Source organism: Dioscorea cayenensis, chromosome 9, assembly GCF_009730915.1.
Source record: "Dioscorea cayenensis subsp. rotundata cultivar TDr96_F1 chromosome 9, TDr96_F1_v2_PseudoChromosome.rev07_lg8_w22 25.fasta, whole genome shotgun sequence".
In the NCBI taxonomy this organism is placed as follows: Eukaryota; Viridiplantae; Streptophyta; class Magnoliopsida; order Dioscoreales; family Dioscoreaceae; genus Dioscorea; species Dioscorea cayenensis.
In genome coordinates this window covers 31066923-31090025 of record NC_052479.1, presented here as the reverse complement: position 1 = coordinate 31090025, position 23103 = coordinate 31066923, and the positions used below count along the sequence as shown (strand labels likewise).

Here is a 23103-nt window from a genome sequence, read left to right as displayed (position 1 = left end):
TTTTGATATATGCTGATTTTTAAAGTATTTGACTTCATATACAAAAAAAGGTCACTGATAACATAAAAATATTTAATATTTTTTTATAATTAAGATATTATATAAGATCAAAAATATATTTTTAATTGTCTTAAGTTGGTAAATTTTGGGGTGTAAAAATAAAAATACAATATTTACAGAAATAAATATAAGTGAAATTGCTAACATTTTATACATACATAATAAACTTAATACTTAAAAATTCAAAAATATAAAAACAAAAAAATTTTAATTTAAGAATATATTAAAGTGAAAGGAAAAAACATCACACCATGATTTGGAGTTGATCCCGAGGCACTCATACTTTCAATCAGACGGCTTAAATTCTTCGAGAAGCGGGTCGGATCCTGAACTCTAGCTAAGGATTCGAAATTTAGAATCCGACCCGATAAGAAAGGAAACTTCTAAAAATCAAATATGAAAAATAATGAGGGTTAAAATAAAAAAAGAAAAAACTCAAGGGGGTAAAATGAAAAAAAAAGTTATTTTTTAATAATATTTATTTATTTTTCCATATGCGCCCCCCCCTTTCGCTGGCTTCCGCCTTTTTCCCTCCGCCTCCACGGGCTCACCAAACCCTAGCTAGGGTTTCGTTAGGGTTTCTATAGAGTTCCGGCGCCGCCCTCGGAGCTGGATTCCCTCTCGGCGTCACTCCGGATCTCCCTGCGCCGCTGGGCAAGTGGTTTCGTTGATTAGCGGTGTCTTTTCTTGCTGAAATCGAGAGAAGGATTCCATTTTTTAGGGTTAGGGTTTCGGGGTTTTAATGGCGGCAGAGGCGAGGCTGGGGCAGGGGTGAAGGATTGACTGTGTGTGAGTTAGATGATGGCATTGGGGGATTTGATGGCGTCGCGGTTCTCGCAGTCTTCTTCGCCGTCGGTTTCGAACCATTTGGATGAGTTCTCGGGGAGGGAGCATTCTGGGGATGTTGGTTCTGCGGCGGTGCAGAGAAGGGAACAGGAGGCTGGGGTTGTCACCGGGGTTAATCCTGTGGAGGCTGCGACGACGAGCATGGCTTATTTGCCGCAGACGGTGGTGTTCTGTGACTTTAGGCATGAGGGATTTGAGGACTGTGTGCCCTTGGGGCCATCGGAGAGTGGGTTGGTGTCTAAGTGGCGACCCAAGGATCGGGTAAGATGTTACCCTTCTTTGATATTTGTTGTTTGTTTATTTATTGCTAATTTTGTGTTTTTTGTTGTCTTTGATGGTTGGCTTGCTTGAATAATTGATGACTTGTGTTCGAGCTTTTTAATTACTAAGGGATGTTCAAATTAGTGGGAAGAAGAATCTAGAGCTAGAAATTGGTGTTTAATTTGTTTTAATTTTATTTTTCTGTATCTCGTGAAACCATATTATGCATCCTTTTGCATCTGTTAGAGAAACATTGAGACTTGCTGTTCCACCAAAGAATGCTGTAACTATGTTAAAAAGGTCCATCAATCTTGATTGGTAATTGGTTAGTTTATTTCTTGATAAACTTGATCTCTGAATTTTTTGTTAGAATAATGCAGAAATGTAGCTCATTGTTTCATATATGGCCCTGCTTGACTTTTAAGGAAGGCTGTTTACCAACTGTTTATAGGAAGTCACTCTTTTGCAAGTATTTTCTGTTTTAAAAACATGAAATATCAAACTTCAAGAATGTGAATCATGTTCTGAAGCCTTTTTAAAGTAAGTTTCTATATGAGAAGTTTTCTGTGACCTCTTGATTGATTCTGTGCACTAAAAAGTTTCTTTCTTGATTGAGGTGATCAAGATTGTCATGCTGGTAGTAATGCAAATATAATAATTATCTCAAGACATTTTTTTCTCGATATCATTACCAGTAAATGTGTTTTTATCAACCTCTAAATATTATCTAGCCTCCACTGGTTCCATCGGGTGAAGTTAATGCAAAAATTAAAACATGGTAGAAAGGTATATTTTGTGTATTTCGACAATTAATAGGATTGGTTTGCATAGAGGTGATGGGCCGAATATGTTCTTTTTATGTCTTTTGTGACACCTTCTGCATGTGTAGGGAAAGGTTTTAAAATGAAATAGTCATGACCTTCTTCCTTTCATCCGATTTTTTTTCAATCTTCTACATCTTGTTTTTACCTTCTACAATCTAGGTTCTTCACACTCTTGATGATTTTACGTAAAGCTAATTGAAACTTAGTAACTGGTTGTTACTGTCATGAAAAATCTCATATTCTGTTATATTATTTGAGGCATGGACTGTCGAGTGCTGTAGGTTCAGGTGGTGATTTGCAAGAAGAGTATGTGGTTTCCAGTGTAGTAGACACTCTACTTTGCTTAGTAATTTTGTTAAAATGTTGGAGCAGAAAACAAAGGTAGAGGGGGATGATCTTCTGGTTAGAGTAAGGGAGTGGGGTGAGCAGATATCTTTATGTTAGATTAGGGGAGATGAAATGATAATTGATGGTATTTGTAAGATATGAGCTTGAGAGTGGGTTGATGCCCATTGTTGCATGTGAGATATTGCTTGAAACAGCTCCTTTTTTATTATAATGCATACTAATAAAAGAAGTTCCTATTCTTTTACTGATCCTACCATGAAGTGCATGTAACCAGTTTCAACTAAAAAGCTTTCTTTCCATAATTCATATTTTGTTTGATATCCTCTAATTGTATGTCTATTCATATAGTTTTTGAGACTTTAATATTATGTATACAACATTCTATTGCACTAATTCTGATTTCTGTTCAATACAAAGCAGCCTGCATTAACTGTGGTTAATAAGGGGGAATATAGTTTCATTTGTGAGTTGGATCAGGAATGTTATGGTTCTTATAATAGTTATTTTATTTATTTATTTTTATCAGTAATGTTTTTACAGATTTTTACGTTACATTTTTGGATTGAAAGCACAATTATATTAGCCATAGGATTATTGTTTTGGGTCATGCTCCTTATAATATGTGCTATTCCCAATAAATTATCAACTTATTAGAAAATTATTTTTACATTTTAAACTAAATGACTGAAGAATGGAAATTCACTAATAACGTTGACCGGGCAAAGTTATGTTCTGTAAACTTTGTTCACCGCATCAAGTACACATCTAACTCACCTGAATGTTCTTATTTGGTTGCTACTATGATAAAAAATCTATTAAACAATAAGCAAAGGTTGTAAAGTGAAAAACCAATGAAGGAATGTTTATAAAATGCTCTGATCTACATTATGCATTTACATTCACAGAGATGGATGGATTTAGTACTGGCAATATAGAAAAATAATTCATTCACACGGGTGGAGAAGGAGTTGAATAGGAGGATTTGATGAACTTTGTTTATTAGTGTGGCGAAACTAAAAGAGTGACTTTTTGTTGGTATTAGGCTTCATTATGTCTTAACCATGGTCCATAGTCATTTTGAACTTTTGAAGGTGTGTGCTTTGCCTCTTAGAAACACTCCTTAAGAGAACTTTCAAATATTAAACATAAACATTTATAGAAGACATGACTATTAGTCAGCCATTAATTTGTTGCTGAAATAGTTTAGGCACTTGCTAAAATCAGTGGTTGAGATATCCAACAGTTTACTTATTTTTTCTGTTAATTGCCAGCCATCGTTCTTTTAACATAATTTTTTTAATGTCTTGTCTATATATTTCCCTCACTTTGGTGTTTTAATTTTTCTTTGTAGTCAAGTGAAAACTGAAATTCATCCTGCTCTCTCTAAAATTTGCATTTGCCATTTGTGTTCTAAGAAAGTTGATTATAGATTCTTTAACGCAGATGAAGACTGGCTGTGTGGCACTTGTATTGTGTTTAAATATTGGTGTTGATCCGCCAGATGTAATAAAAATTTCACCTTGTGCAAGAATGGAGTGCTGGATAGGTAAAGTGGGCTGTGCTAACCTTTTTATCTTTCTGATTGTTTTTAATTGGTGTACCTTTATATTGGTAAGCTTTTGCTACTGTTTTATGCTAAGACTTATTTGATACCAACGAAAATTTGTTATTTTGATTATTGCTTTATTTTAGATGTGCTAGAACTTGACATATAACAGTTATGGATGATATTGCAAGTTATTTGTTTGTGAAAGTGCTGTTTGCCTTTCAGTGTGTTATTGAATCGATTTTCTTGTAATTATAAATGCACTGTCGTAGGCGTTTAACCAAAGCTTAATCTTGTAATTCTTCATCCTTTGTTCTTTAATTAATGTTTCTTCAGGAATGTTTGAAATTTTGATGTTATCATAAGTTACAATTACTTATTTGTCCCGTTCTAATCATGTTTAGCTCATTAACCTTTTTTTAGTAAGATTCACAAGCAAGCTGAGCCTAAACAGATATTGAATACTAAATTGTTAACAAATCAAACAATTGCCTAAATCTAGTCTTAAGTTGGCATGTGTATTACCACCTCTTTGTTCTTCTCCTGCTGTTCAACATGATAATCTTGCTATGGTCCCCATGCCCTCAAATACACAATAGCTTCACCAACTGGTTGGTTGTATCTTTTGTTGTTTCCTATTGTGCACTTCTTTCTGTATGTTTCCATTGGTTACAAGATTGTTGGCTTATTTCCTGTTATTATTGGCTACAAGGGAAAGTGAATGATTTTTTTATGATGCGAATTGTCCATGCATTCCTGTTTACTCATGTTAAAATTTTTTAATTCTGTTACTAGTTTTCCAGTTATTTGCTTGCCAACTCTCTGAACTGTGTTGGTATTGAACATTTATGGTTATTCAATTCTCTTCTCCTTTTTCTTTCTTTGCATACTAGTTAAAGAAACACATGTCAATTTTATTGTCATATTTGTGTTTGTAATTCATTTGCGTGATTGCTTGTCAACAATTTCTCGAAAAAAAATTATCTTTTTGATAATCATTGTTTTTTCATGCTTTTGCGATCATGAAGAAACTGATGTTTGGTTATTTTTAGTTGTTTTCACTGTACTTTCTGAATTGAGAAGCACATCCTTACGTGTCACTGAATTTTTTTTTATTATTGTCTATACACTTGTTAATCATTTTAAATCATGTTTTGTGGAATCCGAAGATCGATAATTTATAGCTAGCCTTGTCATACACCTATTTGGTTTCCAGATCCTTTCACCATGGCTGCTCCAAAGGCTCTTGAGACAATTGGAAAAGCCTTGCACACTCAATACGAACGTTGGCAACCACGGGTAAAGGTGCTATAACTCATAATACTTCAACATAAGTGTGCTTTATTTCTTACCGTAAGAGTCAATTTGATGGCAGGCTCGTTACAAAGTCCAACTCGATCCAGCTGTGGAAGAAGTTAAGAAACTTTGCAATAGCTGCCGCAAATATGCTAGGTCTGAAAGAGTTCTTTTTCATTACAATGGCCATGGAGTACCAAAGCCTACTGCTAATGGTGAAATATGGGTTTTTAATAAGGTCAATCCTCTGTGATATTGATATAGTTCATTGTCCTGAATATCATAATCAAGCATAGTTATTTGACACTTGTCGATCCTGCTACCATTTGCAGAGTTATACACAATATATTCCTTTGCCGATCAGTGACCTTGATTCTTGGCTGAAAACACCGTCAATATATGTTTTTGACTGCTCCGCAGCTGGGATGATTCTCAGTGCTTTTATAGAGGTTCGCAATACAATTTAACATGTATTTGGATTATATGATTTTTTTTCATAAGGATACTATGTGGAACATATTCTATTCTTTGTTGCTTTTGATGAGAATTCATATATTCATGTATGTACACCCTTTATTTCTTTTAGCGCCAAGAATGGGGCTCTTCTAGTGCAGCTGGTTCTTCATCAAAGGACTGCATTCTGCTTGCAGCCTGTGAAGCACATGAGACTCTGCCACAGAGTGCGGAATTTCCTGCTGATGTGTTTACATCCTGTCTTACAACACCAATCAAAATGGCCTTACGATGGTTTGTCTTATGATTATTTTATTTTATTTTTTTTCTGGATTATTCATGCAACATGCAGCTCTATTTCTTACCTCTGACCGTTAGAAATTTCAAATTTTGGTTTATATTAAGCTAGATGATGAGCTGCTTGCTGTGGACTCCGTCATTGTATCTGACATTTTCCTGAATAATTTTGGCTTTCTTTATGACTACTTGTTTGATTTTTGTTGACCTAGGAGCATGTAAATGTTTTATAAAATTCAACTTCAGCTGGCAAACTCATTTCTTTGGTTCTGTCTGCAATTAAATAGCCTGCAATGTTATTAAATAATACTTGCAAATAGCCAGGGCTAATTTATTATGCTTGATTCTGTTGTTGGCATGCTCAAGACAATACTTCGAACTCTAAATTTTTGTCATTTCTCAATAAATCTGTTGGGTTCAATTTTGAAGTGGCCAGGCTTTTGATTTACTTCCAATGATGGATTCTGAAAATTAGTTCCATATTTGGATTGGCACTGTTTATGTTTCTGGTGACTACTGGTGTCAACCAAATTGTTTTGTACCACTTAGTGCAACATAAACTTTTTGATTGTAATTGTAACAATTTCATTGTTTGAGGTGTGGATCAAGTGGATTAGTATAGTGTGGTCTTTGTGATGGATTTATTCTGCTAGTTGTTCCTAGTAAAGGCATATTAAACATTCACTTGAAAAGGTTAAAAGATTATTTGGGATCATTTCTTTCGGTATCTTCTTGTGATCATTATTGACCAATCTATGAAGTGCAAAAGCTTGGTAACTTTACCTGATGAATTGAGTGGATTGTAACAATTAAGCATCAGGATAATATTATAATACTCCTGTATTTGTCAGAAAGCAAATTCAGGTAATTACAATTTGGGGAAAACTAATTACAATGAAGCCTGAAGGATACTTGGTGCAAAGATGAATTAAGCAAACTGTAACAGTTGAGTTTTAAGTGTCCACTGGAAGCATTTTTGGTTAAATGCAATTTGACGAGTAAGTGTTTGCCTTGAAGCCTAAAACACAATTGGTGCACAAGAGACTTACTGTAATGGTGCTATGAGGTTATGTACTTAAAACACACAATTATTTGATTGCCCAAAACTTTGAAGCAGAGAAGTGATAACTGTTTGCATTTTCATGGTATACATACAAAAATTGCAAAAACTCAGTTGTAAAAAATTTACATGAGATTGCACATGTTTTCTTTGGATTGAACATATATACTATTTTTCTTTGCCAGACCTTCCTTTGATTCCCTCTACATTCACCTGTTTTTACGTGTGGTATGCTTACCTGCAATGTCAACCAGCTACTGGACCTCTACTCATGAAATGAATTTAATGATCTCATTTTGAACGTGCTTTACAGAGTTTCCTTGCATGTTTATTGCTCAAAGTATATATGATCTTTATGTGGAACTTTAGAACTTTTTTTTACTTGTATCTTGAGTTTGCAACTTAGTTGTTTGACAAAAATCTTTGTTCATTCACTTAGAAATTAATAACTGATGATTTCTGTTTGTCAACTAGAATTATGTTGTGCGACCACAGGCCATTTAAAGGTCCTTCCATGGCTTAAAATGGTTGGTGTGATCTTTTTTATCTCTTTCATCTTTCTTTAAGCCTTATGGTTGAAACTACTTAAATTGTGTTCTTTTTGGAGTCAGGGTATAAATTTTCCAAGAGCACACTGTCTATGTGCTAACATTTCTTGTTTAACGACATTTTATTTTGCCATTCAGGTTCTGCACTCGGTCATTACTTCGTGATACCCTTGATCACTCTCTTATAGACAAAATTCCTGGAAGACAAAATGATCGGAAAACGCTTTTAGGAGAGCTGAACTGGATTTTCACAGCTGTGACAGATACTATAGCTTGGAATGTCTTACCTCATGGTATATGTTGTTTACTACTGGATTTTCACACTTTTAGGTAATGATGTTTTCTAACATTGTCCGATGAATCTAAAGTTGATGTGAAAATTTCATATTGCACAGACCTTTTTCAAAGGTTGTTTCGGCAGGATCTACTGGTTGCTAGCTTATTTCGGAATTTTTTACTTGCTGAGAGAATCATGCGAGCTGCAAATTGTTCACCAATTTCATATCCCCTACTACCATCCACTCACCAGCATCATATGTGGTACCCATATCTTGACTGTTACTAATTTTCCCTTTTTCTTTTCAATCTTCTGATAATGATTCTTATAGTTGTTTATATTGTGCGCATATTAGGGATGCATGGGATATGGCGGCTGAGATTTGCCTTGCTAAGCTTCCCCAGTTGATTGAGGATCCAAATGCAGAATTTCAGGTCTGATTCAAGAAATCTATTATTGATTCTCATGAAAATTTTCCGCTGAGTTAATTTCAGTTTGTTTGCCTTTTTTTTTATGCATATTTCTGTTGATGGCGCCTTCATAAAATGAAAATCTGATAAACCTCTTCTTTATGATTCAGCCATGATGCCTTCCTAAATTCTATTAAAATCTCATAAACATCTTCTTTATGATTTAGCCGAGCCCCTTTTTCACCGAACAATTGACTGCCTTTGAAGTGTGGCTTGACCATGGTTCTGAACATAAGAAACTGCCAGAGCAACTTCCTATAGTTCTTCAGGTAATGCTTTTGACTCAATAGACATATAATTCGTCTCAATATATATTTTCTTGGCTTGATACAGTGACAATGTTGTCTGGCTTTGTGCCGAATGGATGGTCATTATTCTTACTCTGTATGCTCTGTGAGAGTAGTTGAAAGTTACTTTTTTACTTGGGTCTGCATAAATTCGTGATATTTTCCAACTTCATTACCTTGTTTGATATTATTTTCTTCTTAGTCTGTTGTGGAAAAACATTTATGCTTGATGTATATAATTGTGTGGCAATTTAGCAGCAGTTGCATCATATGATGTTGGTCTATGGGCATAATGGCAAAAATATACTGTGTAAAGATGAGTGGATCAGTCTTACTGGAGAAAAGATAATTGGCAACAAACTGATTTTTTAAATAAGATCATCAATTTAGTGGAATTTTTGAGAAAGACATTTACAATGGATGCGGCGAACGTGCACTTACACTTCTTGTACTTGTACTTGTCCTAGCAGGCTTATTTTAATTAATTTTGATGAGATTTGAACAAATTGCAAAGGGTTTGATAGAGGATCATTTACAATGCGTGAATCATCCACTTTTAGAAACTATTGTGTAGTGTTCATTTGTCACCGTCTTTTATATCAATAATTTAGTGATGTGCTACATTTAGTTCACTTGCTTATTATGTACAAGCTGCATAATTCATTTCACTATCCTCACAGGTCCAACTTTTGTATTATGTCTCAGTATTTTGAAGGTTTTTCATGTTCGTTTAGTAATTGAAATTCTAGCTGGATATATTTTGCTTCCAAATGTCTTCTAACTTCGTAGATTTTACTTCCTTGCCATCTTTTATTGTTTTAATGGTTGGCCATTCAAATTATTTCTCGATTGTACTTTTCTGTGGTAATTGTCTTATTAGTTTTGTGGGCCCTGATTAGACTTGTGATCAATAATTGGTTTTCTATCTTGTTTTGAACTGATTAAGAACTAGCTTTATGTATGCCTCTTCTGTTTTTTGATGTTTATACGTGGAAGAAATAAATTGTATTGTGAGGAAAAGGAAATTTAGTTTTGTATTCTGAAAGCTTTTCTGTTATATTAGCGCTTTTCCTGCTTTTTAATTTTTTATTGCTAAAACCCTAATTCTTTTTAGGTTTTGCTTAGCCAATCTCATCGTTTCCGAGCACTGGTTCTTCTTGGAAGGTTCCTTGATATGGGGCCATGGGCTGTAGACCTGGTAACTCACAATTGATATTAGTTAACTCATTTTTTCCTTTATTTCAGTTCAAATCCTACAAAATTTTCCCTTTAATTTTGGTATTATTATTGTAGAATTCATAGTTTTTCGTATGGCAGGCTTTGTCTGTCGGAATCTTTCCTTATGTGCTAAAACTACTGCAAACAACTGCTATGGAATTACGTCAAATTCTTGTATTTATATGGACCAAGATACTTGCTCTTGATAAGGTATGTGCTGTCTTCTATTGGTTTGGCATAATTGTTGTTTATGTATTCCAAGCCAATTTATTGAATGATCTATATATTTTTGAGCAAATTGTGGCCTCTTTTTCCATACTTTACTTTATGTTGTTATGAAAGCTTTCCTCCAGGTCGTTTTTAGTTTCTTGCTATCTATGTTTTTGGTTGTGTTTAATTATATCATATTAATTACATTTCTGCAAGCAAAAGTCCTTGGTTTTCTCTTAAGTTCTTTTTGCTATGTACACCCAAATTGTAAGAATATTTTTTTGTGGGTAAAAGTCTTGTCAGGTTGATCTGGTGAAAGGCGGGGGCCATGCATATTTCATTAGGGTTTCTTGACAGCATGGATGCATACCCAGAGCAGCGTGCAATGGCTGCCTTTGTTTTGGCTGTTATTGTAGATGGCCACCGTCGTGGCCAGGAAGCCTGTTTTCAAGCAAATTTAGTACATGTTTGTTTGAGGCATCTGCAACTAGCAAATCCCCATGATGCCCAGACTGAGCCTTTACTTCTACAATGGCTTTGCCTTTGTTTGGGGAAAGCTGTGGGAGGATTTCTCAGAAGCACAGTTGTTGGGTCTGCAATCAGATGCATCTTCAATTTTTGCATCTCTTTTGTCAGAGCCACAACCTGAGGTTGGAACTTATTTTTCTGGCCTATTCTTGTTTTTTTGCTATATGGTTCTGATACTATGTGTATTTTTTTTTGTCAATCATGGTTTTACATGTGTGACAGGTCAGGGCTGCTGCTGTTTTTGCGTTAGGTACCCTTCTTGATGTTGGATCTGACTCTTTCCGAGATGGAATGGTTGGTGATGGGGATGATGATGATGAAAAAGATGAAGTCTGATTTAAATATTGTTAGAAGCCTTTTTGCAAGTTGTTACCGATGGAAGTCCTTTGGTGAGGGGCTGAGGGTTGCTGTAGGTATATAAAAGTGAAACCCCCATTTAGATATATGGCCACACAATAATTTTCTTCCATCTTGTTTGCATGATTGCACGTTTTTTATGTTTGGTAAAATGGATATATTAGTACAAGTCTGTTATCATTAAAGATGAGAATGCTTTGTATTTGCTATGTTGATGGCATGTTCTCTGATGTAATGACATTTAGTTTCAGGTGACTACATCAACATATTAGAATGGGCTACTAAGATGGTTGTGTATGTTGTGTTTGATAGTAACAGTGAATATTACCTGTGGATATGAGAATGTTTTCAAGAGAAGACTGGTTGTGATTTAATGTATATTAGTTGAGAATTTTGAGATGCTGTGTAGATGAGAATGTGATGGTTCATTACCTGCGTTTCTTGTGAATACCAAGATTGCTTTCAAGGGGTAGGTGGGCTTTGGTTAATGATATATTAGTTGACACTGATTTTCTTCTGCTATATTCACATGCAGTAGCAAGATGTGTACAGTTACATGAATCCTTGGATGCCTTATTTGGCTGGCAATTTTCCATTATGGTTCTATGGCATTTATTTTATAATAATTGATTGTGTTGAAGTTATGATATCACCGTGTATGCAGTTTTTAGTCATATATAACATTTTGAGCCCTTTTTTGCTTTTTAGTTATTTGTGGTTATGCTTTTTTTTTTTCTCTGTTCAACTAGTTTTTGTAGTAATCTTATGTGCACCTAAAACACTGTTGAATTATCTTTATTTTTAATCTTTTAATTTTTGTACTGTGATATACTTATTTGCAGCCCTTGGTCGATTTGCTTTTGGGCACAACAAGCATTTAAAAGCAGTTGCTGCTACATACTGGAAACCTCAGCCTAACTCTTTGCTTAACACACTGCCATCTTTGACTAATATTAGTAACCCAAGCAGTGGATATACTAACCCAGGCCAGTTTGTGCAATCTGGGCCCACCCTTTCTGCCCAAATTGGTCCTGTAATGAGAGTTGGTAGTGACAGCATGGCTGCTGGTCGAGATGGAAGGGTTTCCACAAGTAGCCCTCTTGCATCTACTGGAATTTTGCATGGTTCTCCACTATCAGATGATTCTTCTCAGCATTCTGATTCAGGGATTTTATTGAGGGAAAGCACCAGTAATGGAGTCATTGGTTATACTAGGTCCAAACCTCTAGATAATGCAATCTATTTACAGTGTGTTTTGTCCATGTCTGCCTTGGCTAAAGATCCATCGGCCCGCATTGCTAGTCTTGGCCAAAAAACCCTCTCAATTATAGGGATTGAACAAGTGGTTACAAGGGCAGTGAAGGTTGGTGCAATTAATCAGCATGGAGATTCATCTGCTTCTTCTACTCTAGCTGGAATCACACGCTCATCTTCATGGTTTGACATGAATGGTGGTAAACTATTATTATATTTTATCATCTGCTTTCATGATTTACCTGAGTTTAGTGTACAATTGGTGTGAGCCATTTTTCTTGTTTAGAGTTGTCATGTTTATATGGTGCTCTTGTGTTAATAAAGCTTTGTAACATGCTATTCACACCTAATTTTATCCTTGTGTGAATCATTTATTATACGGTTACTTTATGCAGGTCATTTGCCAATGACATTTAGGACACCACCTGTTAGCCCTCCTAGACAAAATTATCTTACTGGTCTACGGCGAGTGTGTTCTTTAGAATTCAGGCCTCATCAATTAAACTCCCCTGACACTGGACTGGCTGATCCTCTACTTAGTTCTGGGGGATCTTGTGTGGCTAATGAACGTAGTTTACTTCCACAATCAACTATATACAATTGGAGCTGTGGTCATTTTTCCAGGCCACTTCTTACTGTGGCTGATGACAATGAGGAAATTATCGCCAGACGAGAAGAGAGGGAACGGAATGCTCTGGATCGCATTGCTAAATGTCAGCATTCTTGTGAGTGGTTATACCATTATATATTTTTGGTTTTATTTAGCCTTGTTCTTACCTCATGAATGTTCCTCTTGCTTCTCTAGTTCATACATTTATGGTTTATCCTGGTTTCAGCTGTAAGCAAAATTGGCAATCAAATTGCTAGTTGGGACACCAAGTTTGAAATGGGTACAAAGGCAGCATTGCTTTTGCCCTTCTCTCCTGTGGTAATTGCTGCGGATGAGAATGAGCTGGATTAGGGTAATAACAGAATAGTCATTTTTTGTTTAATGGTTGATAAGGTTTGGTAGAAGTTGGGGATTGCCTTGTTAGTATGATATACTTTGGTTGATCAATATATATATCAGTAAAAATCTCGAGCATGATGTTCTTACATTTCTTTATATTTATATGGACACATTTCTCATAAGAGATCTATTTTGTTGTATTAATTAATATGGTGGTGCTGATTTTAGTATCTTACCAATTTGACTGCTACTTATTACTTCTGTGTCTGAGTTGTGAAAGATTTGTTGTTCGAAGAAATTTCAATATTGTTGGAAACTAATTGATTACTGGAATTCTTCATATCGGGCTAGCATTAACATAGCGGGCCAAACCTTAGGAGAAATTTATTTGGATGCGGTTTTATTTTAGTTGATTGAAGTGGTTTTTGCAAATGGTTTCTTACGACCTTTACTTGGACACCAAGCTAGGAACTATTTTTATTTGGCAAATTTTATTCTTTAGATGATATCATTTGAGAGTTATATCATGGAATTATTTTTGGACTTATATAATTTAACACACACACATGCAAGTACATTAGTTAGTGAATGTGATCCTTATTATAAATTTAGTTTAGGCTGTGTTTTACATAGACCATGGTGTTATAAATGAGTGGCTTGTATCTTGACTACAAAATATTTGGTAGCTAAGTACATTTTTTTTTCTTCAAACCCAATTCTTATTCCTCCCACTCCACACTCTTCTAGTTCTTTGTAACTGCTCCAGGTCTCCCTTTTATGTTGTCATATGGTCTGTGGCACTTGGATTTCCGGTTTTCTTTTCATACCAAAGAATTTCCACATCACTCTTTTAAAACTTGATGTCATTTCGTAGGGTATGGAACTACGAGGAAGCTACGCCACTGAATAGCTTCATCAATCATGACTTTTCTGATAGAGGAATATCTAAGTTGTGTCTTGTAAATGAACTTGATGACAGCTTGCTTCTAGTTGCTTCATGTAAGTATCTGGTACAGTTCTAGTCCATTAGCTGTTGGCAATAGTAAGTTGCTTTAAGTTTTATTTATTTAGTTATTTATTTGAAAAGTTATAAATCATAGATGTCTGGTACAGGTGATGGAAATGTTAGAGTATGGAAGGATTTCACTCTAAAAGGTAAGCAAAAGGTTGTAACTGCATTTTCTGCACTACATGGTAGTAGACCTGGTGTTCGCATTTCAAATGCCGTTGTGGACTGGCAGCAGCAGTCTGGTTACTTGGTAGAGCTCCTCATCTGTCTAATAATTCCCTATTACATCTTTCACATTCCACCAGTGATATTAGATGAGGTTCTCACAACATTCTCTCCTTTATCAACAGTATGCTACTGGTGAAATGCCATCTATACTGCTGTGGGATCTGGACAAAGAACAATTAGTTACACAGATTCAGCCATCATCAGAAAGTACCATCTCCTCATTGGTGGGTGTTTATTTCTATTTCTCTTTATAAACTTTTTGCACCAATTTTTTGTTTCTTAAAAAAGAATTATCATCTGCTTTATTTCTCATGTTGACTTTGATGAATTACTACCTCTTCTTGGCATTCTGGGATAATGCTTATGTTATTTTTTATCCTTCAGTTTTTGTCAAAGTGTCATATAATCTTGATGGGTACATTGCTAAGAATATGTTCTTATTAAAGACAAAATCTTAGCCCTTCTTTGAGACTAGTTGATTTTTTCATCTGTTCAGGTTACTGCAAGAAACTTTGGCTCACCAGATCTGCTTGTGCACTTATGCTCAAATTCTCTCAATTCATTCATTTGTTTCATAACCTTCTCTTTCTTTGTAATTTAAGAATGAATTTAGATCATTTTTCTTTTGAGGTATTCTAAGGATTCCTTCTTAGAGTAAAAATAAATAAAACCAAACTGACTTGAACATTATATGTGATTTTTGATAATTTTTTTTGTCCATATAAACTCCATCCTTATTGATAGCCTAGGAAGCACATTATATTTACAGCCAGTTTGAGGGTGGATAATGACATCAATGCCACTTTTTATGTTTTGCATGACATCATTCTTTTGGGTATTCAGCATTTTGGTCGTATTCAACAATCTCACTATCTTACCAGACAGAAGTTATGGTGTATTTTGTATGATTTTATGTGAACTCTAGTGCTCATATGATTTAGAAGTTTTTCCCCCCACAGAGTTAAGGTATTGCAACGGTTGAATTGAGTGGGCATAATTTGAACAATTTGATGCCAACATGCAACCATCGCTTCCTTTCCAAACAAGTAGATCTAGTATTGAGTGGGCAACTCACAATTACATGTGTGAAAGACAAGCACAATGGACGTGATCTAGTTGTATGAAAACCAAACTCTATTGTTGAAATATGAAAATTTGTTTTTTAGTGTCTAGGCTTCACAATTTTGTTAATGAAGAAAGTTGGATGGGTTCTCGGTTAGAAATGATATCATCTAATACTTTATATCAGAGTCAACAACCTTACTTTGGCCATTTGTTAATTTTGTATTGACGCACATGGTGTTTGTCTCCTTACCTTGCTTTGAGTTTCACTTGCTGAGAATGATACTGCTTGTATGTTGGGTTATCCCTCTTTATACTTTTTTTCCAAATGTTGGCTTGTTCTTTAGACTGTGTTTTTAGAGATCCTCTTTGTTGCGTATGTGGAGCCTTTTTATGCAATTGAGATTGAATTTATCTATTTTTCAGCGAATACATGGTTCACAAAATCCACTCTCAACTTAACCATGCGCTTGTTTGCTATATTTATTCATTCTACTCTTTTTATACAAAAATTGCCACATATTTATATTGCAATTGTTTAATCTTGGTCCTTTGTCATGAATAGTCTGCTTCTCAAGTTCATGGTGGTCAGTTTGCTGCTGGCTTTTGTGGATGGATCTGTTAGGCTGTTTGATATTCTGCATCTCGGAGATGTACGTAACCTCCCTAGACTGCTGAATTTTTCTTTGATCATTCTGCCTGTTGGACCTTTTTACTTTTGTATTGGTGCTTCTAGGCTTGTTTGGCGCAACAAGGCCCTGCTACACTCAAAGAGTTGTTGGGGTTGGCTTTCAACCTGCTAGATCCAGCCAAGGTAATGGGAGATTATGGACTGACACGCATATTTTTGTGTGAATTGTGATCTAGATTCTTGAGGTCATCAAGAATCAGTTACTGTGTTGAATACATTAGAGAACTCCCTTATAGCTTGCACTATTTTGTCCTGTCCGTTCTGATTTGTGCCTAGAACATGCTTGCCAGCCGATGTGTCACATACACTAATATTTTGAACAAAGAAAAACACAGACAATGCTGAAGTTTTGAGTGGTAGTACCTGCAGAACTTCACATGCATAGGCATCAAGCTAGCACAGTGTATTTTTCTTTTATTAGCTAAGATTGATTTATGACCTAGGTGTTCTAGTTAAGTGAAGGTGTGGTGTTAGACAAATAAATGAGCAGCTGTGTGCAGCACTGAGCTTGGTTCCACATAAGATTGAGTTCCATGCGGTCACTCTATAAAATTAGTTGATCTTGATATCATAATTGAGTTTTGAAGCTTGGCTTTGAACCTAGCTTGGGCATGGGTAGAATCACTCTAATTGGCTTTTATTAAGAATTTTGATGGACGAAAAATTAGCACCAATATAAATCTTGTTGGGTGGTGGGGATGCTTCTCTTATACAAAGCTACTTCTAGAGCAGTACTTACCAATCTTGATTTCTTTCTTGAACTCTGTCAGCAGCAACACATAAATGGGGGTTGGTTCAGACACAAAACAGGGCTGCTTGGGAACCTAGCTTTTGTTAGTTTGCAGCCCTTGTAGAATTTGATGTTGGCTGAACACGTCATATCAGGCTTGTGGGTGTATGCTATATGGAGTTATGATAGTTGGAGAAACAAGGATTGCTGATATGCATGAGTCATAATATGGACTTTTTGCTTAGTGTCATAAAATGATAGAACATTTATGTTTTCTAGCTCATGGCTTTTACTCTAGACTCCATCAATCTTGCGCTCCTATGCACCTTTCGTGACAAAGTATTATCTCCACTTTAAGATAAATTTGAAATATCAGTTCTTTCTTTTCAGTAATCTATTTTGTTGCAGATACATTATGTATATTTCTTGTTTCTACCAGGACAAAAACAATTTTAACTTATTTTTGATTTATCATATTTCCAATCAAGACCTATTTTTGGCACCTAAACCACGGGGTATTTCTGCTTATTTCATGCACAGATTGTGAGTGCTTCTCAAGCCGGGGGACATTCAGTTTCTGGATATAAGAAATGACACCACGTCATATCTCACCATTGATGCTCATAGGGGCTCTCTTACAGCCTTAGCTGTCCATCGCCATGCCCCTGTTATTGCGAGTGGTTCAGCAAAGCAAATTGTTAAAGTATTCTAGTTTGGAAGGGAACAACTGAGCATTATCAGATATTACCCCACTTTCATGGCTCAAAGAATTGGCTCTGTCAGCTGTCTCACTTTCCATCCTTATAGAGTTCTCCCTTGCGGCTGAGTGCTGCTGATGCTTTTGTCTCCAATCTATGCAGATGATAGTTCCCAAGTGAGATGATACAACCGATTTCTCTTGCAAGGGTGAACCCATTGCATATGCTCAGTCTCAAATCCACAAGACATGGCTGTATGAGCTGAGTGATTTGATCCTTTATTACGACTTCCTCGAATCATCTTGCCATGTTGGTATATACTTCTCTGACCTTCAGTGGTATTTGTAGTGTTACAATATTCATTAGCCTCCCCAGCACGCTGGACATATTGCCAGGATTCCTGCATTACTCTTGGAGGCTCTCACAAAATAAACATGGTACCTAGGTTAAAGATGTAAATATCTCCTTTCTCCCCCTTCTCCTTGTTTTGCCTTTTCTTTTCCAATTTCTTTGTTTTTCCTTTTTCTTTTTTCTCTATCAATTTGTAAAAGTGCCATACTCCATATTTTATATAAATCAGGTTTGGTGGGCTCTCTGGATCGGTGTAGAAAAATTATTGCTTGACTGATTCCACCCTCTAATCTTTCATAATTTTTCGCTTTGTATTGTTCTGCAATCTGTTAATTGTGATTTTTTGCGATGTGCTAATGATTTTCAGATATCATGGCCAAAGTGGTTTAGTGATCCTTGCTTTTAAGTGCCTGTTTGATTGAAGAATGCTTTTGTATGTTTATCATGTTTTTGGTAGATTCATCAAATGCATCTAAGGTGATTAATTTGTATCGGAATGGCTCAGCTACGAGTCAGGTTGTATCCTTTGTGTGCAATTGCTTATGATTGTGAAGCTTTCAATTTGATCCGCTTTGATGCATGTGTTTGCAGTTTCAGGGAAATGATAGCTAACCTTTAATTTAACATTTTGTTGATGCATGTGTTTATGGTCCAAGGAAAGTGATTGCTAACCTTTCAGTTTGGTGCACTTGGCTGTTGCATGGTTCACAGTTTCTGGTAAGTGATTGCCAAGCTTTCAATTAGACCCACTCTGTTGGTACATATGTTTACAGTCTCAGGTAAGTGATTGCTAAGCTTTCAGTCAGATCCCACATTGATGCATGTTTTTACTTTTTACAGTTTCAGGGCATTTGTCAATTGTTTAAACCTTTGTGTCATTTACAAAAATTTTGGCTTGCTTATTGCTTGCAGCAAGTTGATGAATGGTAGGGTTAGTGGGGTAAGTGAGTTTAGATAAAATGTTGCCTGCCGGCAAACTTGTTTATCATTCGTTTTGCATTTGGTTTGCTCTAGTTTATTATTTAAATGTTTTCGATGATTGCATGTTTTACATAGCCGATCAACTTACAAAACTGGATTATGTTAGTTTTCTGTTTCTGCTAGTTGTTTCTTGTTTGGTAACTTGTGTTTCTTTGGTTTAGTTTGCTGTTTGTAGTTCTTTTTGTACTGTTGTAAACATTTCTTTTGTTTGTTTAATAAATAGCTACTTACAAAACTTGCTTACTGATATTATTTATAGAATCATTTTAATTTGACAGGTAGCTTTGAGCTCTTTGCTCTCAAGTCTGTAAATATACTGTGCATTTTATACAAATAAAGACTGATTATTTTGTTGTCTAAGATTTTAATTGACATAATCTCCCAATTTTAGAATGAGTATCCAGTCCAGTGTTGTACTATCTGTGTGCAATTTGAAATTTTTTTTTTTTTTAATATTTTGCAGCTGTTTGTTTTGACTGGACTGACACTGTTTATAGCTTCCATTACTTTGTGGAGCATTACTCCTCTATGTCTATGGTTGATGATTCTTTTTAGAGTTTGTGGACCATTGCATCTCTTTGATGTTTGATTGATCTTGATAGGATCTTATTCGCTCTTAATTGCTTTAGCCTTTGCCAAGAAAATTCCAAGTAATTGGTCAGCATTTTACTTTTTGGATCAATTAGTTTTTAATCTTGACTTTGCAAATAATTATGTGGTTCATTGTATTTTCTTTTATTTTAATTTAGTGGTAAAAAGTGTTTTTAAAAAGGTGAATAAACCACATTATTTAGTATAAGAAATAAAGACTATAACAACAGAAGCCAAAGCTTAATAAAAATATCTAGAAGTGGGATGACCAATAACAACCAAACTAATAGACAAAAAGAAAGCCTTTTAAAGAAAGGGATGTTTAGGCTTTGCTTGTATGAGGGGGAAAGAGGGGTTTATAAAGGATGGTAGAGGAAGTAAGGAAAGTTTGAGTTTCTTTAAGTTATATACCTTGTTTTGACTCAGTAAGAAACTGAGAGTTATCAAATCTTCTAACGCTTGGATTGAAGGCAAGAGATGGTAAGGCTTTTATGATGATATTACTAAAAATACCCTTTTAGTATAGTCAGTACTCAAGATTGTTAGACATTATTATAAACTACTAAAAAAGACATATAAAAACAAATATTATAAATATTCTCTTACCATAAATATGCTTTTAAAAAAATAAATATGATTTTTCAAAATTATTTGGAAAAGATTCAGTGGTAATTTTGTAATTGTTTGAAAAAGATTAAGGGTATTTTTTTGTCCATTGAGGGTATTTTTGTAATTGTTTGGAAAGGTTGAGGGCATTTTTTGTCCAAAAAAGTGAGATTGGGGAATTTTTGAAAAAAATCCTTAACCCTAAATAAATAAAAGATGTAATTGCTTTGAAATTTTGAGGCATTTTAGTCCAAGAAAAAAATTCAAAACCTCGATAATCCCCACCTGGAGGGTTGAGAATGAGGGTAAACTGGAGGTTTCTCAACCCTCCATTTAACCCTCCTCATACCCTACCCTCCAAATAACCCCTGGATCCAAACAAGGGTCCGGGCTGATAACCTTACTTTTACAAAACTCCAAAAAGCTTCAAAAAGCTTAGTGGGCAAGAAAAATTAGAATGTTAGTAATGAGTTTTTATTTGGTGTAAATTAGAATTCTTTGTGCCAACCAACATATTGAAGAAAATATCAACAAATCTAAATTTTGAAACACCATAGACAACAAGTCATCGGAAAAAAAGGACTTGAAAGAAAGCCAGATTATTCTAGCTGTCCATTTCTTAAGTTTCTTGTTCTTAAGATTCTAAATTATTGCTCATCAATTATTATATTAGTCAGAAATCACATGACCTCAAATGAGGACACAGAGTGGCAAACAAGAAAACAAAAAAACAAAAACAAAAAAGAAGACAACATGCACCATTGTCTTGAGCAGTCAACTCTACACATACAATTAAGAAGCATGAAACAATACACACCTTCAAGTTGATGTAGCACTAACTGAGGCATGGATAATGATCAACTCCTTTCACCACCATGTCCTCCTCCTCCTCATCGCCGGAGACTTGGTGGCTGGATCACCTTCCCTTTCATCACTGGTACTCTCCTACTCCAAATCTCTTGTCTATCCTTTTCTCTTCTTCTTTGAATTTAATTACAATATTTCAATGCAATTTTATTTTATTTATTTATTGTTATTAAATTTGTAGTGGCGATGATAGGGACTGGGATTGCCACAGGAAGTATGGCAAACAACCTGACAGTGTATCTGATTGATATGTTCAATATGGGCAAGTTAAATGCTGCTCAGATTTCAAGCTTTGTTGATGGTTGTCTTAACATTGCTCCTCTTCTCATGGCTATTGTTGCTGACTCTTGCTTTGGTTCCTTTCTTGTTATATCCACTTCCATCATCTCTTCCTCTCTTGTGAGTCCTTTCTCTATGTGTCCTTTTGGTGTGTGTGTGTGTTTTACGTTTACATACTTAATTTTGGGAGTAAGAAATTTAAATATATCAAGTTAATAAATATATTTGGAAATTCAAAACTTTCACATAAAAAGGCAATGAACTGAATGAGTATGTAATGCAGGGAATGCTTCTCTTCTTCCTCACTGCAACTGTCAGCTTGTTAAGACCATCTTCATGTTCATCCATTGGTCCTTGTGAATCTCCAACTTCTTTGCAACTTGTAGTTCTCTACACTGCCATAACACTATGGATAATTGGGGTTGGAGGAACAAGGTTGAATCCAGCCACAATGGGAGCCAACCAGTTTGATAATGCTGATGATCAGAGTATATTCTTCACCTGGTATTTGTTCTCATTGAATGTTGCAGCACTGGTTGGAATTGTTGGCATTGTGTATGTTGAGGATAATGTTGGTTGGGGATGGGGTTTTGGTGTCAGTGGAGCTCTCACTGTTGCTAGTCTTGTTCTTTTCATCTCCGGCCGGAGTTTGTACTGCCGGCATAAGCCTCCTCATGGGAGTCCATTCTCTGCTCTTTGGAATTCAATGCTGTTGTCTGTGAAGAGGAAGATGATGAAGGAGAAGATGGTCAAGTTGGATGAAGGAGGTGATAACTTTTGTCATTACTCTACAATTGGTGATGATGATGATGTTCAAAGGTCTCTCTCCCTAAAATTTACTTCATTTTTTTTTTATTATTGCAACCAATTAAGATTTAAAAAAAAAGAAATTATTTTCACCATTACACAATAATAAAGTAAAAAAAGAACAATATATATACATCTAACTCTGCTGCATAGTTGACATGCAAAGCATATATATATCTCTACAGTTTGCAAGATGAAATTGGAGATGATCATGTCCCTAAAGCATCATCAGTTCAATCCACAAATCATCATCTTCAAGACTTGAAAACAGCAGCAAAGATTTTTCCCCTTTTCTTCTCATCAGTACCTGTAGGCATTTCCATGTCCATGCAAACAACCCTCACAGTCCTCCAAGCTCTGGTCATGGACCGCCACATTGGCCACTCTTTTCAAATCCCCCCAGCATCAATGCTCCTCTTCAATATCTCGTCCACAGCTCTTTTCATATGCATCTTTGACAGTGTAGTGTTCCCGCTCTGGCGACGCTTAACAAACCACACTCCGACGCCACTCCAGCGCATCGGCCTTGGCTACATTCTTTGCACCATTGCCATGGCAATGTCTGCACAAGTAGAACACACAAGACTTGATACATTGTCAGACAAGCCAATGTCTGTGTTATGGTTAGTGCCTCCATTGCTGCTTATGGGGTTAGGTGATGCACTGCATTATCCGGGAAGCATGACATTATATTACCAAGAGTTTCCGGCCTCCATGCGAAGCGTCGCCACTGGTATGGTGTCTTTTGTGCAATGGGTTTGGGTTCTACCTAAGCACTGCAACGATCGGAATTGTCAGAAAGTTCACCTACTGGTTGAACGATGATATTAATCAGTCTAGAGTTGATAATGTGTATTGGATGATTGCCATGATAGGAGTGCTCAACTTTGGCTACTTTCTTCTATGTGTTAGGATGTTCAAGAAGGGAAATTGTACTGTTGCATTAGGATGATGATCATCTCCTTGTAATTCTAAAAAATAACCTTGAGCCACCCAAAGGGTCCAACATGCATTATATGCCAAATTCCTTGTCAGGGGTAACCCCTTGGAGCAAGTCAAGGCAGCACTTGAGGAGAAATGGATATTTTGGTAATTTTCATATAGTTGATCTCTC

General features: G+C 35.7%; 1 protein-coding gene and 1 pseudogene across 1 annotated transcript; both read left to right on the top strand.

Annotated features, from left to right (window-relative positions):
- The first annotated feature begins 567 nt into the window (after positions 1-567).
- LOC120268695 lies at positions 568-17635 on the top strand (annotated as a pseudogene).
- Positions 17636-20658: 3023 nt separating this feature from the next.
- Positions 20659-22814, top strand: LOC120268694 (protein NRT1/ PTR FAMILY 2.7-like). The gene is made up of 4 exons (XM_039275983.1): positions 20659-20973; positions 21085-21302; positions 21466-22001; positions 22175-22814. The coding sequence occupies exons 1-4, from the start codon at positions 20883-20885 to the stop codon at positions 22812-22814; spliced, it is 1485 nt and encodes a 494-aa protein (XP_039131917.1). The 5' UTR covers positions 20659-20882.
- The last annotated feature ends 289 nt before the right edge of the window (positions 22815-23103 follow it).

Bases quoted from the DNA above. Each gene is read 5' to 3' on its own strand.
- LOC120268694 (XM_039275983.1), top strand. From the start codon at position 20,883: ATGGATAATGATCAACTCCTTTCACCACCATGTCCTCCTCCTCCTCAT. The intron at 20,974-21,084 runs GTACTCTCCTAC...TTAAATTTGTAG, and splicing joins CACCTTCCCTTTCATCACTG to TGGCGATGATAGGGACTGGG. The intron at 21,303-21,465 runs GTGAGTCCTTTC...TATGTAATGCAG, and splicing joins CCATCATCTCTTCCTCTCTT to GGAATGCTTCTCTTCTTCCT.